Source organism: Sylvia atricapilla, chromosome 16 (genome assembly GCF_009819655.1).
Source record: "Sylvia atricapilla isolate bSylAtr1 chromosome 16, bSylAtr1.pri, whole genome shotgun sequence".
NCBI classification, from domain to species: Eukaryota; Metazoa; Chordata; class Aves; order Passeriformes; family Sylviidae; genus Sylvia; species Sylvia atricapilla.
In genome coordinates, this window is record NC_089155.1 from 5,927,157 (window position 1) to 5,943,355 (window position 16,199).

The 16,199-nt window shown below is 53.2% G+C and overlaps 1 protein-coding gene across 1 annotated transcript; it reads right to left on the bottom strand.

Annotated features, from left to right (window-relative positions):
• Positions 1-6,578: 6,578 nt before the first annotated feature.
• On the bottom strand, positions 6,579-11,567 carry KCNK15 (potassium two pore domain channel subfamily K member 15). Its single transcript, XM_066330424.1, has 2 exons — positions 11,276-11,567; positions 6,579-7,886 (listed from the first exon to the last, which is right to left on the bottom strand). The coding sequence occupies exons 1-2, from the start codon at positions 11,556-11,558 to the stop codon at positions 6,973-6,975; spliced, it is 1,197 nt and encodes a 398-aa protein (XP_066186521.1). The 5' UTR covers positions 11,559-11,567; the 3' UTR covers positions 6,579-6,972.
• Positions 11,568-16,199: the final 4,632 nt, after the last annotated feature.

Consider the following 16,199-nt stretch of genomic DNA (forward strand, 5'->3'; position numbering starts at 1 on the left):
GAAGGGCCATGGATTGTTTCAAAGGACATTGCAGAATTATTTGCTTTGAATGAAAAGATATATTTATTGTTCCTAGCTCCCAGATCCTTTATCATTGTACTGTTCTAAATTTGCAGGTCTTCTGGAGTATGAATATCACAAGTTCCTGTAAAGGAGCTGTTTTTAAGATGTTGAGGCAGTTAACAGAATCTCAACCTAAGCATGTTTAGTAATGTTTAGACAGCAAGACAACTTTTTTATGAAACTCATTTTAAGTTAGTTTATTACATGCTGTTGGTAATATTTTAAAACAGGAAAAATATTTTTCTTTAAAGACAAAATGATATGTATGTTTTTTAACAGGTAACATAATTTAGTGTTTTCAAAAATGTTTGATGTTCTTGGTATGAAGTTTACTCATTCTTTTGATTTCTATGTTCCTTGTTATATTTTATCAACTTTATTGCAAAAGAAAAGAGGCATATGTAAATAAACACCAGAAAAGAGTCCTATAAGAAATTCTGTTCAAACTGGCCATTAAATTATTAGTAAATATTTGTTATTGTTCATTAACTCTCAGCTACTTTGTTGAAAGAATCGATGTTGTATTTTCAAGATGAGAACTACTTAGCTAGTTTTGTCATAATCCTGTACTCTGTATAAAAATCTTTTTATAAACAAAGTCTAATAGGCTACCAAGCAATAATATATTCCATTGGGTGTGCACAGATTGTGACTTGCAGGCTGTAGTACATATTGTTGATACAGTTTATAATTGTCTTCAATCTCAGCAACATCACTTTTGAAAAAGATCCATATTAACTTTGATTGTAAAAAGCAAAGACTGGGCTGTTGCCTTGTGAGCTATATTCATCCTATAGACTTCTCCGTGAGTGTCTGTGCCCATCGACATGAGATCTCTCTTAGCTGAAGAAAGAAACAGCTGTAGGTGACTTCATACTACAGAGGTGAAAAATAGTTTCAGTATAAACTTCATGACTGTTTCAATCTCCTGTTTTTCTTAGGCTATCTAGTATTTGTAACTTGACGAGAATGGTTCCCACTGCCATTGTAGCCCTGACAAAGCAAAAAAGCCTTTGCACTCTGGGGCCACTTGAGTTCTGCCTGACAGCTGCCTATTTTCCTCGAGATACCTGAGGCAGGCTAAAGGGAGGGGTTTTTTTCAGAGCAGCAGATTGGGTTGCTCTTCTTTAAAGGCTCTGTGGGTTATTTTGTCCATTTCATAGGTGGTATTTGTCCATTTTGTTAGAAAATTCCACCCAAGGCAGAGAGGTTGCACCTTTTGCAGGGGATCACAGGGGAACAAGGTGTAAACCAGGCACAGGCTGTTCTGTGCCTTTCTTCAGAAATTTGCTAGTTCTGGGCTCTCTGATTTTTCCAAAGTGGCAGGATCAGGATACTGGATTTTAAGTCAGCTCCATCATTGATGCAGTGCTTAGAATAAAAGAGCTTTGAAACAGCATCCATTGCCTGTGGATTCCTCTCAGCATTTCCCATAGTGTGTCCATGTTGTTCTCAAGGTTGCCAGGCTGCTGGCTGTGCAGCAGCAGGTCCCACTGGTGCTAGGAGCCCCAGGGAATGCTGCTGGAAGGATTGCTGGGTTTTGTGAAATGCTTTGAAAAGAGAGAGACAAGTAAATGCAAAGTGCCACCAGTGGAGGAGTACAAGGTGTACTGTGACCTGGAGGGAGCATCTAAAATGAAATTGCAGCTGCCAAATTTGAGCCAAGCATTTAGAAAAGAAGAAGATCAGTGAAAAGACGATGAGCAGTGAAAGGCTTTTTGTGTTTACCCCAGTGCACACCAGCCAAGGTGTGGGTCTGTGAATAGGGTAATTCCACAGGGAGTTTGCAAGTGATTAGGTGTTCTCCAGATGCGGCTTCAGCTCTCACTGCCAGATTCCTCTGCTCAGTGGCCACGTCCCAGTGACCAAGCAGCCTCACGTCCATGACAGCAGCATCACACTCATTCCTTGGGGAACCTCAGGTTCTTCCCACAGTCCAGGCACCCTCTGCCCTCCCTTCCCTGTGGTAGCTGCTCTGATCCTGGTGGAGGAGAGGAACCCGGGAGAGTTTCTGTGTAGCATTTGGTTCTTTGCACTTCAGTGACTGCAACAGAGGGACCCTGCACCAGCCCTTTCCAGAGCACCAGCAAACAGAGGCAATGACCCAAGGACTGCTTTTATGACTTTCCAGTAGCTAAAATGGCAACCAAAGCAGTGTGGTTAATCCCAGCTTGGCCAGGTCCGTGGACATTTACTCTGGGCATGTTATATGGGCTGAGCCCCCTGTGTATGGGCAGGGAAGGGCTGTGTCTGGAAGAGAGGCTGTATGGAGACACCCTGTGCCCAGGCAGCTGTGAGCCGCACTCACTGGGCCATGGTGAGAGCAGAACCAACCAAGGCTGTGATTGAGACACACCTTGCTGAAGCCATCCCACAAGCTTTGTAGGAGCTGATGTTTATAGTTGCTCGGGCACCAAATGTTAGGATATCTGCCCACTGGGACTCCAGGTCCCACTAAAAGCCAGCCTGGAGCTTCAAATCCTTCAGCAGTTGTTTTCTTTGGGACTGTTGCTTCTGACCCCGTGCTGCACTCTGATCTCTGCTTTGGTGATTCCATCTTCTTGACCTGGAGCTGGTTTTAGCTTTGGAGCCAGGGAAAGTGAGGTTTGGAGGGCGAATCTTAAGGCATGTTCCCCTAGCTTCACCACACTGGGATTGTCTTTCTCCTGCTCCCTGCAAGCTGCTCCCTGCATGGTGAAAGGGCATCCTGGGGATGCAGTGCCTCCCCTGAGACCCCCTCACGCAGCACTGCCATGGCCTGCCACCCACCAGGGATGCCCGTGTCCTGCCAACGTTTTGTAGCAGTCCTGCATTCAAGCTGCTTCCTTTCCTATCCTTGGAAGGAGCCAGGGGTCTTCTGCAGGGTCTCGGCAGCGCAGGCAGGCGGGATGTGCCATTGCTGACAGCCAGGAGAAGACCGGGAGCTGCCTCTGTGCTGCCCAGGGGGAACGGGAGCTCCCAGCGAGCTTTCCTCCGCCTTCCCTTTGCTTTCCCCGGCGCCCTCTGCTCCCTGCTTGGGTCCCCACTTCCCTGTGGACACGAGGCCTTATTCCAGCCCGAGGGGACTGAGGCTGCCCGCGGCATCCCTTTGCACTGACGCCTGCATCCCCCCTGCCCGCCGGGAGCCCCGGGGCGGTGCGGCAGAGCTGGCCTCTGCTTGGGGATGGGGCCACCCCAGCCCATCCCTGCTCCCAGCCCACCCTACCACCGGCCTGGAGCTCTGCCTTGTTCCCCACTGCCAGGGCATGGCCGCTCTAGGGCAATCTGCTTTCACAGGTTAAACCTTTTTACTTCATTAATTGCTCCACAAAACCCAGTTACCTTTGCAGGCACGGTACAACACTCCTCTTGCTTTTCCCTAGGAGTGGGGGCAGCTGAGAGCTGCTCTTCTTTGGCCTCTGTAACCCTCCCCAAAACTTTCTGGAGGTTTTTAACACCATTTGGTGAGGAGTAATCTCTGTGGAGCCAGAGGGAGCACAGGCAATGGAGCTGGGCAGACTGCTTGCCCAGGTGGCGAGTGGCTCACGGGGTGCCTGGGCTGCCTTGGGTGGAAGGTGGGACACGGCCACTCGTCTGTAGTCAGGAGAGGATTCTGCTATACTTTTTTCCTGTCTGTAGGTTTTATTCAGACAATATGTAATGATTGAGTGATTTACAATTCAGTGTTAAGCTAATGAAAACGTTGATAATGGTGATAATAAAACCTTTTTTTTTTCCTACGGTGTGTTGGAGGTTTTCTGTGGAGTGTCTCTGCCCTCTCTGTTGCCACCACCATTATCTTCAACCTCGGATTTCAGCTGCACCCTTCCTTCTCCTTGTGCCTGTAGGGAATGGGAGCAGCTCAGCCTGGTGTGTCCCAGTGCTCCGTTGGAAGGGCTGTCACTCCAGCTCCCTCGATCAGCCCCAGCTTCAAACCTGCATTTCCCTGAGCCACTTCTGGATGTAATTTGACTGTGGGCATCTCCAAGCACAGAGCTAAGCTTGCTCCTATTGTGCTCTGCTTACCACCCCAGTCTAAAGCTCCTGCTGTTTTCTTTCCACGACCCTTTATGGTCAGCCCTGGCCATTCAGGGCTGATTTTGAAACCCTGGAGGTGAAGACTCTACTGGCAGAAAGAAAACCACCCCTGGCCCAGGCTGTTGGGAACATCCAGTGTGGGTGCAGGGGAGCCTGGGGACCCCCAGGGAAGGGAGACCCTCTGTGTTACTGGGTGTGCAGCTACTGCCTGCATGACCTGGAGCTGTGAGCCCTTGGGTGGGAAATGTCTGGGGGAGGAGGTGGTGGGGCTGAGAATAGGCACCATTCTCTGGGGAGCTGCTGCGAGTCCTTTTCCTATGGGAATGAGGGATCACAAAGTCATAGTTCACTAAGAATTTCTTAAAAGGTGTTTGTGATGCCTCCAAATCCTCTGCAGGTGATCAGAGTGAGACCAAGGGGCAGCTTCTCACCTGCCCCAGCTACAGCCCCAGGGGGAGTAGTGATGGAAGGGGGAGGATGGTTTCTCTAGAGTGTCAGTGGACAGCCCAGCATCTCCCAGCCTCTTCCCAAGCAGGAAGGGGCTCGGGCTGTCACTGAGCAGCCAAGCAGTGCTGCCTGGAAGCTCAGGCCTCATGGAAGCAGCAGTAACCAGGGCAGGTGCCCTACTTTCTGCACTGTCACCTTGTCACCAGTGCTGCCCTCCAGGGTGTGGAGGTCATGCCACCAGCCCTGCTGTGCCTTTGCATGGCTGGATCATGGGCTCTCTGGCACAACCACGGAGCCACTGAGCTTGGACAGTGCCCTGCTGAAGCCAGAGGGAGAGGGCAAGGCTGGCTCAGCCTCTGGATTCAGGTTTTCTCCTGCTTCCAGCTCCACCAGAGGTGGATTTCACCAGGGCAATACTGTGCAGGTGTGACTTGAGCAGGAATTGAAAACCTGCTTCTTTCCACAACAGTGGATGGGGGTGAGAGGTGCAACTCCATCTTGGCTACTGGGAGGATGTCCAAGGCTCAAGAGAAGAGATTTCCATCTGCTCAGCTCTGATGGCAAAGGGGCAGCACAGCACAGCCAAACCTTGGGCTGAAATCTGTGGGTGGGAGAGGGGACACAGCAACAAAAGGGCTGAGCTGGTGGGATCAGCATGAAGTGACACACTGAGGAGCTGAGAAGCCAATGAAAGCCTCATTTTTAAGCCTGTTTTCCACACTCGCAGCTTGCTTTGTTCCCCCCCTCCTCCCCCTTTCTCTTTAAACCAAGGCTCACCCAGCTGCTGCACATCTGGGCCCAGTGGTGCAAAGCGAGGCAGCTGCTGGACCTCCCAGCCCCAGGAATGTCACACACCCCGAAGGGCTTGGGAACACCCAGGTGAAGGTGACACAAACCAACCCCTGGTGGCAGCCCAGCAGCACCTGCATCCTCCTCTCTGCCTGCATGCCCAGGCTGTGCAGCCTGCCCACAGGGGTTTGGGGCTTGGACACATCCCTGTGCTCTTCTTTGTGACAAATAATCAACCACCACCAGATGGATTCACCTTTTATTAAGCTGCCACCCAGAACAAAAGGAGGAGAGAGCAAAGCCTGCCCTGAGACCTTCCCAATGCTGGCAACTCTGCATGCCTTCTCTACCAGGAAAAGGGGCTATTTCCCCACAAAAAAACCCTCCTCGGAAGGTATTTTAGATAGAACTGAGAGTGAAAATGTCCCTTATTGGAGAAAAAAAAAATAAACAGAGCTTCTACCATTGTCAGAGCCCTGCTTTCATGCAGATGAGACAGGATGGACAAAGGCCACACTGGGGTGACCAGCTGGAAAGAGCTGCCCAGGTGTGGCTGTGCAGGTACCACATCCCACACAGGGATGAACGTGGAGATGGGACCACCCCCACCTCAGATAACCCCAGCAGCAAAAAGCACAAACCCATGGGCTCACAGGGACTGGGAGGAGGCAAGGAGCCAGCACAGCTGCTGGGCTGTGAGCTGGAAGAAAGGTGGGGGAGGAAGGGGTGGTTTTAACTAAGAAAAAAAATCTCCTTAGGGCCAAGCCCTTTGCAGCAGGAAGCCTCTCCCTGGGGCTGCCCTTAGTACAGTCTGGGCTCAGGACAGAGAAGAGCTGGGGCTGGGCTGGGCTGGGCTGGGCTGGGCTGGGCTGGGCTGGGCTGGAGGAGTTCAGCTTCCCCTGGGAATGGGGCACAAGTGTCCCTCCAGGCATTTCAGCCAGGGGCACCTACCTGTGGTGGTGAGGTATAAGAGGCAAGGTGTGCTGGTGGGCAAGTGGGTGAGTGCATGGGCCTCCAGCTTCCAAAAGCACTGAGCCAGCCACAAACCTGAGCTCAGACCCAGAGGGCTGCTCACAGGAGATGAGGTTCCTCCATGAAGCTGTGTGCTGAGCTACAGGACTGCAGCCCATTCCTTCCTGCCCACCCAGCAGCTGCAAACCTGTGTGGCACTGACTGACTTACCTGGGGCCAGGGGACAACTTAAAAGGTCCCCAGCCCTGCAAGGCTTGCTCACACACGCTTTGCTTTTGACACTTCAGCAAATGCAACGCAGCCCATGGAGCAAGAGTCATGTGCTGGCAGCAGGCAGCAGCCACAGCCAAGGCTGAAAGGGGTGGGAGGGCAGCAGTGCACCCGTTGGGGAGCAGGGAGGTGGGAAAACAAACCTACAGCTCACTGGGCTTCACATCGGGGCGGGGAGGGCTCCTGCCAGTCCCAAACGCTTGAACCTACTTGGGAGGAAAAAAGCAAAGAAAAACTAACAAAGTCATTCAGTGCCTGCAAAAAAAGGAATCATTATTTCCCGACAGGATTTAGAGGCTCCTGCTGGGGGTAGGGAGAGGAACAGAAGAAATGAGTAAGAAGAACCTGACATCTCTGTTCTTAATTTATCATCATAGTAAGAGCGGAGCGCTGAGTGCAGCTCGGCACGCGCTCCTAGATGGATTTCCTCCGCAGCCGGGGGTGCTGCCGGCAGCGAGGGCTGTTGGAAGACAAAGTGCTCCCCGGGGAAGAGCCGGTCTGCCCCCGCGTGCTCAGGGACACCTCGTCGATTTTGTAGGAAATGGAGTTGTAATAGACGGGGTTGGTGTGGCAGCTCAGGGTCTCGGGGTGGGAGGGCGCGGGGCTGCCGCACACCTGGGGTCTGTAGCACAGGCACGTGCAGAAGGACGGCACCGCCGCCGCCGAGGTGGCCGACTGCCGCCGCTGCCTCTCCGCGTCCTCCTGCACCAGCGGGATCAGGTTCATCTGGCTCGTCCTGTCCTCCACGGGGAGAAAGATGGCGTTGCTGCTGCGGCTGTCCTCCTTTGGCTTGAGGTGGATGTTGTTGCGGGCTCTCCTCAGCGAGGCTCGCTCTTCGGCGTCCCGCCGCTCGTCCTCCGAGTTCATGGTCAGGAAGCGCAGCACCACCAGGTTGAGGAAGGCGCCGATGACGGTCAGGCCCACCAGGATGTACATGAAGCTGAAAGCCACGTACGGGGGCTTCTTCTGCAAAGCCTCGTTCTTCTGCAGAGCCACAAAGTCTCCAAAGCCAATAGTGGTCAAGGTTATGAAGCAGTAGTAATAGGCGTGGAAGAAAGTCCAGCCCTCGAAATAAGAGAAGGCTGCGGCGCCGATGCACAGGGTGCCCATGCAGGACAGAAAGCCCACCAGGACCATGTTCTCCATGGAGACATGGGTTGTCCTCATGCCCAGACACTTCTTGATCTTCTTGAGCAGTAGCCGCACGACAGTGTTCATGCGCTCGCCCAGGCTCTGGAACATAACCAGCGTCAGGGGGATGCCCAGGATGGCGTAGAACATGCAGAAGACTTTGCCAGCGTCTGTGCCAGGAGCAGCGTGCCCATAACCTGTGAGGGACACAGGGAAGAGGAGAGGTGGCGTCATGCTGTCACTGGGGTTTCCAACAAGGCGGCCCTGTGACCCAGAGGAGCAGTAGAAAAATGAGGGGAAGAATGGAAAACGACTCAGTAACAGTTCTGCAGGCAATGCTAATGGGGCCATGGGATGCCCATCCTTTGGGATGCCAGCACATTGCAGTATCGTGGAGGCAGAACCTCACTTGACCTCTAAAGTGAGCAGGCACCCTCCTGATAGCCCCCAATGTCACAGAGGCCAAGAGGAGGCCTAGAGCTGGACTGGGGACCATGAGCCTCCTGCAGCTCATGAATCATTCATAGGCCATGATGCTGTGCCAGTGCCAGGTGTGCAGGATAACCTGAACTCCACAGCGAGGGGGAAACAGAGCCTCTGCAAGATGCTGAGACCCACAGTGTCAGACCACCCTCTGGGGAGATACAGACCCAGCCAGGACCATCCACTACTGCCCATGCAGGGGCATTGCCACCTCCCCTGTCACCTGCTCCTCCTCCTCATCCCAAACCATCCAGTGTCACATGCATATTTGAGTTTCAGCTCTATGAGCACTTGCTGTGTGCCCTGTTGGACAGGAGCCAGAGAAACCCTGCAATTCTGTGCTATAGGGACAGTCCCCACAGGAGCAGCTAAGTCTGGAAGGACTTCTGCAGACCCACTCCAGATTTACTCCAGTTTGTGTAGAGCTCAGACCTAAAGCACCACCAGACTGTTGGGGAGGAGAGGCTGTGCTGTTTTAGATGCAGGGTAGGGAGCATTTATGCCACCTCAGCCCTTCAGCCCTTTTCCTGGGGACAAGGAGCTCCAGAAGGACAAGGTTCTCCTTGAACGCCTTCTGAGATTTAATTTCTCCACCTTGGCCCAAGTTTCAGAGCTGTGACTCAAGGACACACAATTACACTCTGAGGCATAGTGAAGTATTCACTGCAATCTTCCAGACTCCAGCCATTCTGTGCCCACCTCAATTACAGCAGCTTTGCAGAAATCCATGGCCCCTGACCTCAGAGGATGAGTAACAAACTCAGTGCAAGGGAGTCGCGTGGTGTGGGGAGTAATGGCATCCAAAGGCATCCAAAGGCCTCTGAGCCTTTCTTTTGAGTTGCTTTTACAAGAAACTACCAGGGCCTGAAACTTCCCTTCTGAAGGCGCCTGCAGAACAGCACCAGCTCCCTCCTGCACTGCTGCCAGGCCTTTTTCAGAAACAGCTCTTTGTGTTTTCTTTTTCTGCAGGAATTTGCGTGACTTTTGCATGGAGAACATGGGGGAAAACACCCTTTTGTTACCCCACAGTCTTGTTCTAAGATGTGACTTGACTTCACCTCAGCCCTTGCTGCCCATGGATTTCCAGGACACTTGGGAAAGATGCTGCACCCAGCGATGGAAGGACCAGAGGAGGATGACCATGTTATCCTGGGCTCCTGAGCACACCTCGTGCTCCAGGAAACTCCAGCATGGGACAGGGCTGAGGTCAGCATTAGCTGTGCTCTGAACTGAGCGCAGGCAACAAGGGACTAGCTTCTAACTGCTCTCTCTGTTCACAAATTCACTCAACAAAAAATGTTGAATTTAATGCCTGCATGCCACATTTTCTGAAATAGAGAGCAGACAGGAGACTGCAGTGGCAAAACCTCCCAGTCAGATCCAAGCTTAATAACCGAGTGCAATCACCAGTCCCAGGCTACAAGATAATACAATGACAGCAATGAGGATGTAAATATAATGATCCAGAAGAGCAGTAAGTGGAAAAACAATTGTTATACCCTGAGAGACTGTTGAAGGAGTGTTTGACTGATGGTTTTGAAATGACAAAGGGAATTAGAAAGAGTAAACACAGCCACAATAACGTTAAAACTGAGATTTGGAGCACAGCCCAATATAAGGAGATCTAACCTGTCAGCGTTTGAGAAATACGGCACCTGGGCTGAAATTATTTATTACTCGGGGTGTGTGATAAGCACAGCCATTGTTTGTCACAGCCAACAAGAAAATCATGTAAATGAAGCTATAACCTGTCAGGTGATGATGGGGTTTTTTGCTGAAGCCATTCATCTTTCCCTCCTGCTGAGCTCTGACCCGAACCATGCCCTGAGCCCACCGTGGTTTGCTGACCATGTGTGTTCCCAACTGCACAAACCCCACACAGCATCCCATGGGAGCACATGGAGACCCCAGGCAAGGCCTGCAGGATACCTGTCCCTCTTCCACCTCTTGTCTTCTGCTAACAGTGTAGTTGATCCCACCAACCCTTGTCCTGAGGAATGATGCTTCCAGCTACCAGAGGTATTTCAACCATCCCAAGCCCTTTGGTAAGGCCAAAGTCCTGTCCTGAAGAACAGGAGGCGGCTGTTGGCTGTGCCAGGGCATGATTTGGCTTCAGGATTCCTGCCTCCAAAACACATCTGCTCACTGAAATCCCAGCACAAGCAGTGGCACAAGCACAGGATCCATGCCCCTACCCCCACGGGATGCCAAGGGTGTGTGGATTAATCAAAGTGGATTAATTAAACAATGCTCAACTCCCATGTGGCTAATCTCACCTAATTTAAGGAAACCCTCATTCAATTTAGTTCCATTCCCTTGCAAAATTGAAGCGGACAAACCAAGGCACTGGGCTCTAGTATGGATAAGTGTGTCTACAGGGGACTTTGATGTGATTCAATCACTCCCCTCCAAGCTGACACCAATGTCTCTGCAGGTTTCTGTGCAGGCAGAGCAGCAGGCAGTGGCTTGTGATTCTCTTGGCTCTGTGAAGCTGGTGTCACACAGCCAAACACCCAGAGTTTTGAGCCAGCAAAGAAGCCAACAATCCTTGTGCAGCTCTTCACCCAGCTCACCAGGCAGTGCAGGGCACAGACACGGCCCCTACCTCTGCCCTCCCACACCGCTGCCAACTTTGGCAGCTGCCTGCTCCAAAGTCTCCCGCAGAAGCTCTGCAAGCTGCTGCCTCCCTGGGACAATAGCGTGTCCTGCTGCCCCAGCCACAGCAGCAGCCCCAGGACAGGGTGGCCCCAGCTGCCCGTGGGTTGCCTCATCTGCCACCGGGCACTGGGGTCCCACAGGGTCAGCTCAGGAGTGGCCCAAAGAGATGTCCCAGCCTTGCAAGGGTGACACCTGCCTCTGCCATGCGGGCACTCCCCACACTGTCCTGGAGCTCCCAGGGGTACTGCAGGCGTGGGGCTGGAGAAGAATGGGGCGTAGGGAGATGGAGATGGAGGGACATGGGATGCAGGGGCGTGGGGATGGAGGGCCATGGGATACGGGGATGGAGGGACACGGGTGTAGGGAGGTTGGATGGAGGGACACGGGGTGCAGAGGTTCAGGATGGAGGGATGCCGGGCGCAGCGGCCGGGCTGCCCGCACTCACCGATGGTGGTGATGACCGTGATGGCGAAGTAGAAGGAGCCGGCGAACTTCCACTGGCGACCGGCGCGGTGCGGCTCGGCCTGCAGCACCAGCCGCTCCAGCTCCCGGTAATCGTCGGCGGAGAAGCGGTACTTCCTCCGCAGCTCCCCGCGCTTCTGCTCCAGCAGCCGCTTGCGGCCGCTCTCCGCCTCCGACTCCAGCGCATCGAAGACCGCGGCGCCCACCAGCAGGTAGGAGAAGATGCAGAGGATGAGCGCGGCCGTGCGCAGGTTCTGCCGCTTCATGGCGAGGGGCGGCCGCCGCGCTCAGCCCGGGCTCCGCATGGCCCCGCCGCCGCCGCCCCCCGCCCGCCCCCCGCGCACCCCCGCGCACCGCCCCCCGCGCACCGCCCGCGCACCGCGCACCGCGCACGGCTCACCCCGCACCGCGCACCGCTCACCGCTCACCCCGCACCGCGCACGGCTCACCGAGCACGGCTCACCGCTCACCCCGCACCGCGCACGGCTCACCCCGCACCGCGCACGGCTCACCGAGCACGGCTCACGGCTCACCCCGCACCGCGCACGGCTCACCGCTCACCCCGCACCGCGCACCGCGCACGGCTCACCGCTCACCCCGCACCGCGCACCGCGCACCGCGCACGGCTCACGGCTCACCCCGCACCGCGTACCGAGCCCGGGCACCGCGCACCGCTCACCCCGCACCGCGCACGGCTCACCCCGCACCGCGCACAGCTCACCCCGCACCGCGCACGGCTCACCCCGCACCCCGCACCGTGCCCAGCTCACCCCGCACCGCGCACGGCTCACCGAGCACGGCTCACCGCGCACCGAGCCCGGGCACCGCGCGGCGCCTCCTGCCTTCCCCGGGCACCTGCCCCTGCGAGCTCCGGGCAGCGGCTTCTGCGAGCTCTGGGCACTGGCCTCTGTCCGCCCCGAGCACCGGCTCCTGCGGGCTCCAGCTCGCATGCACACCTAGGCTGGCTCCGGTGTGCCCCAAGATGCTCCCAGGCTCAGGGGTTTCTCCTGCCTTTGCCTGCCCTCCTGAAAGCGGGAGCCTTTGGGGCTGTGTGGCTGTCCCGAAGTACCCTGTGGTATCATCCCTGCACGGGCAGCCCTCACTGCCAGTTCACAGCCCTCACTGCTGCTCTGCCCAGTTCTGGGGCGCTTCACACCCATGGCACTGAGGAACAGTGCTACTACCGGTGTTACCTGTGTAATCTGTTTGTGTTAGCTGTGCAAGCTATCTGTGTTATCTGTGTTATGTATCTGCATCAACTGTGTTATCTGTTTGGTCTATGTTATCTACCTGTGCTGTGTTATCTATCTGTGTTATCTGTGTTATCTATGTTCCCAGTGTTACCAATGTTATCTATCTGTGTCATCTGTGCTCTTTGTCTGTGTCACCGGTGTTATCTGTGTTAGCTGTGTTATCTGTCTGTGTTATCTGTGTCATCCTTTTCTCAGCTGGTTATCAGAGCAGTAAGCCTGTTGTGTCCAATGCTGTTTTAGGAGGGCAGAAAGGAACAAAAACAGATGCAGCGTTTCTGCCACTTTCTTTGGCACATTGGTGAGAGGCTGCAGGCACAGGGGATGTGGGGCCTGTCCACCCTGTGCTGGTGTGGAGTGCAGTGAGCTCAGCCTCTCTGCACTGATGTGCTGTGGACAGCCCAGGTCAGCCCCAAGGAGCAGGGAAATTAGCTGTGGTAGGAGATAGAGCCCACAAATTGAAGACCCTGTTTCTCATTTCTGGTTACCATAGATTTTATGTAACTCCTGTACTTCACTTTTAAAAATAGAAAGATACTTCTGAGTTGTGTGTTGCAGGAGATAGTATCTCTTTCAGGAAAATAAACTCTTCTTCTTTTCGCTGGGAATAAAACACCCAAGTGAAAAAAACGACGAGGCTTACATCCCTCTTCATCCATCTTGGTTCTCTCTTTGGAGAGGAGAAGATGCTTTGGGATTTAGTTGCACCAATGAGGATTTGAACTGGACATAAGAAAAACTTTTTAACCGTGAAGACAGTGAAACGCTGGAACAGACTGCTGGGGGAGATTGTGGCACCCTGTCACTTGAGGAGTTTAAAAATAAGATAAGCAGATGTCTGGGTGTCTGCTGAAAATGCTCTGGGTACAGTGGGTGCTCTCCTGAAAGTGGGGGTGTCTCAATGAGCCCCCTAGAACCCCTTCCATCCCTGTCCTCAGCATTTCCATGGCCAGTGTAAGGGACACAGTGGCCTTTCCTACTGTAATTGTGAACTCTTTTTCACCCTGGCCACTCGCCACTTCCCTCCTCCTTGCTGAGCCTCCGTGCCAGCACCATTAGTGAAAGTTGTCATTGGAGAAAAAATAGACTCGGGCATCCATCAGGAGCAGCACAGGCTGCCGGCGTGCTGCTCGACATCGCAGGGCTCGCAGCCTCCTAAATCATGTGCCAGAGCCTCTGCTGGAGGAATGTGTGTGGTTTGTGCTCTCTGGGGTGTGTTTGCAGCCCTGCTAACGGGATCTGGGATGCTGTCAAACCTCCAGCCCCAGAGACATTTCTGGCCCTCCTGCTCATGAAGATGCACTTCACCTGGTGCTGGTAATTTTTTCCACTGGTCAGCATTGACTTCCCACCTTGGAGACAGGAGCCAGAGCTGCTAACTGAGATTCTGTTGGTTCCATTACAGTAGAAGGAGATCTTATGATGATTGCATCATACACCTGTCACACACCTTTTAGAGAAGGGGTTCTTGGGCCTCCAGCGCCTTGCAGGTCAAATTCTGGGATCCTCAGGTGATATTTGGAGGGTTAAGCTGATGCTGTAGCCTATTGCTGAAAGCCAGCTGCTCTGTTCAGATGTTGGGCCAACACACCCAGGTTGTAGGCTGCAGCATGGAAACCCTGGGAGATGCTCTCCACTGCTGGGTGACAGTAGGCACGAGGTGCTTGCCCAGTTTCCTTTAGGAGCAGCATCAATCTCAGCTGATCATGAACTCAATCCTGCACAGCTTATTTCAAACCCGTGTTTGTGATGGGAGCCAGCAGTGCTCAGGCAGAGATGGTACAGCAAGGCCTTCCCAAGGCACTGCCTACACAGGGAGGGGTCTGTGGGTGGCATTTCCCCCTCTGTAGGGCTGGGGACACTGGGGACAGGGGGAACATCTCTGCTGCTACAATACGAGCAGCTCTCAGTGCTCCCTACTGCCAGCCCTGTCCTCTTTGGCATTTGTGGTGGACTGACCTTGGCTGGCTTCAAGGTCTTCTCCTGACCCCAGAAGAAATCTTTACCTTGCAGTGTCTTGGGACATGACTCTTCCTCCAGAATGGCCTTTCCCTGCTGCACTGGGAGTTACAGAGACTGGGATGTCACTGATTTCTCCTTTTGGGGCTTGCTTTGACCCCCTGCAGGTCAGAGGCCCCTGTAGAATAAATGCTGCTCAGCAGGGAAAAGGGTAGCAGGATCCATCTCCTAATGGGAGATCCATCTTCCCCAGTAACAAGCCAGGACTGTATTTAGAATGGGACTAGAGGCTTCAAAATTCAGGCTGGATTCAGCTTTGTCTGTTTTTCACTGCTCACACACTGCTTTTTCCTGCCTGCAGTGATCGCAGGGCAGGAGTGACACCCAGCTCTGTCAGATGGCTGTTGTGCAGGGCCATCCTGTCCTGCTCCTCCCAAGGAACAGGAAAGTTTCACACTTTCCTGCTGGGAAACCAGAAGTTCAGCCTTTGTGTTTCTCCGGACTTTGCTCCACTTGAGGAAGGTCAAGCTGGAGCCGTGGGTTCAGGACAGGCAAGATAATGTACTTTATCATTGATTTTCAGGGAGAAGTTGCATTATGAGATTAAATGTCTCATTTTTATTGCATGGGAAGGGGAAAAAAAAAAAAGCAGGAGCTCTGAAAATAAAATGTAAATCCACGTGCTGTGTTTGGGTGGGGAGGTGCTTGCAACTGGGAGCGATTGTTCCTTTTTTCCAATCCTTTGGAGGTGAACTTTGAGAAGCTGCTTCCTCTGAGGCTGGTAAACAAAGTCAAACCTCATCTCTGTTTAAACCACTGCCTAATTAATGTGTCTAATTGGCCCACATCTACTAATTCCAGGCTGGCAGGGAGTTTATTAAAAAGCTTTTCTAGTTCTAATGGATTGAAATAAGCAAAGCTGCTTAGCAGTCTCAGATGAAAAGCACTAAACAGGGACCAGTTGTGTGGGTCTGCTCGAGGCAATCCCAAGTCCCACCAGGTGTCAGCCCCTTCCCTGCTTTCAGCTGCGAGGTGCTCCAGCTCTCTGGGGGCTTGGGGACCATCCTGATGTACTCTGCTTCTTTTGGTTATTTTTAAACACCAAATTGATGTTTTTGTTTGCTTTAGTAAAAGCATCAGCTATTCTAGCTTTAATGGCATTAATACTTAAGATTATAGATAGCCTGGCAAAGCCACAGGGTATTAGTTAATTTCTAAAAGGTTTTAGGTATTCAGAGTATGAATAACAACCAGCTGCAGCTGCCCAGATGATGTCCTTAAACCACAGCAGACTCCAGGCACTGCTGGGCTGCCCCCAGCCAGGCAGCACCGTGAGTTGTGCTCAGGGAGCAATCCTTCCTCTCTGTGTGAAGGGCCATGGCAAAGCCTTCCTCTGCAGACACAGCATTCCTGATCGCATCCAGGCTGGAGGCACTGTTTGCTTCTGTCCCATGACTCCACAAATCATCCTGTAAAACATCCTCCTGCATGCTGGAGCTGCCTCGGATGTGTCTTTTGGCCATGCTCAGAGTTACTGCAGGCTCAGGAGCCTCATGGCTTTCCCTCAGCTCTGAGAATTCCTGCTGCCTCCCTCCTGAGCTCTTTGTGGCTGCAGGCACTTCGCATTGTGATGTGGAAGCTCAGCGAGGGAACTAATGAAGCACTGGCTATTAACTGGTTGTAAATGCAGATTGCCTC

Bases quoted from the DNA above. Each gene is read 5' to 3' on its own strand.
- KCNK15 (XM_066330424.1), bottom strand. From the start codon at position 11,558: ATGAAGCGGCAGAACCTGCGCACGGCCGCGCTCATCCTCTGCATCTTC. The intron at 7,887-11,275 runs GTGAGTGCGGGC...TGTCCCTCACAG, and splicing joins CACGGTCATCACCACCATCG to GTTATGGGCACGCTGCTCCT.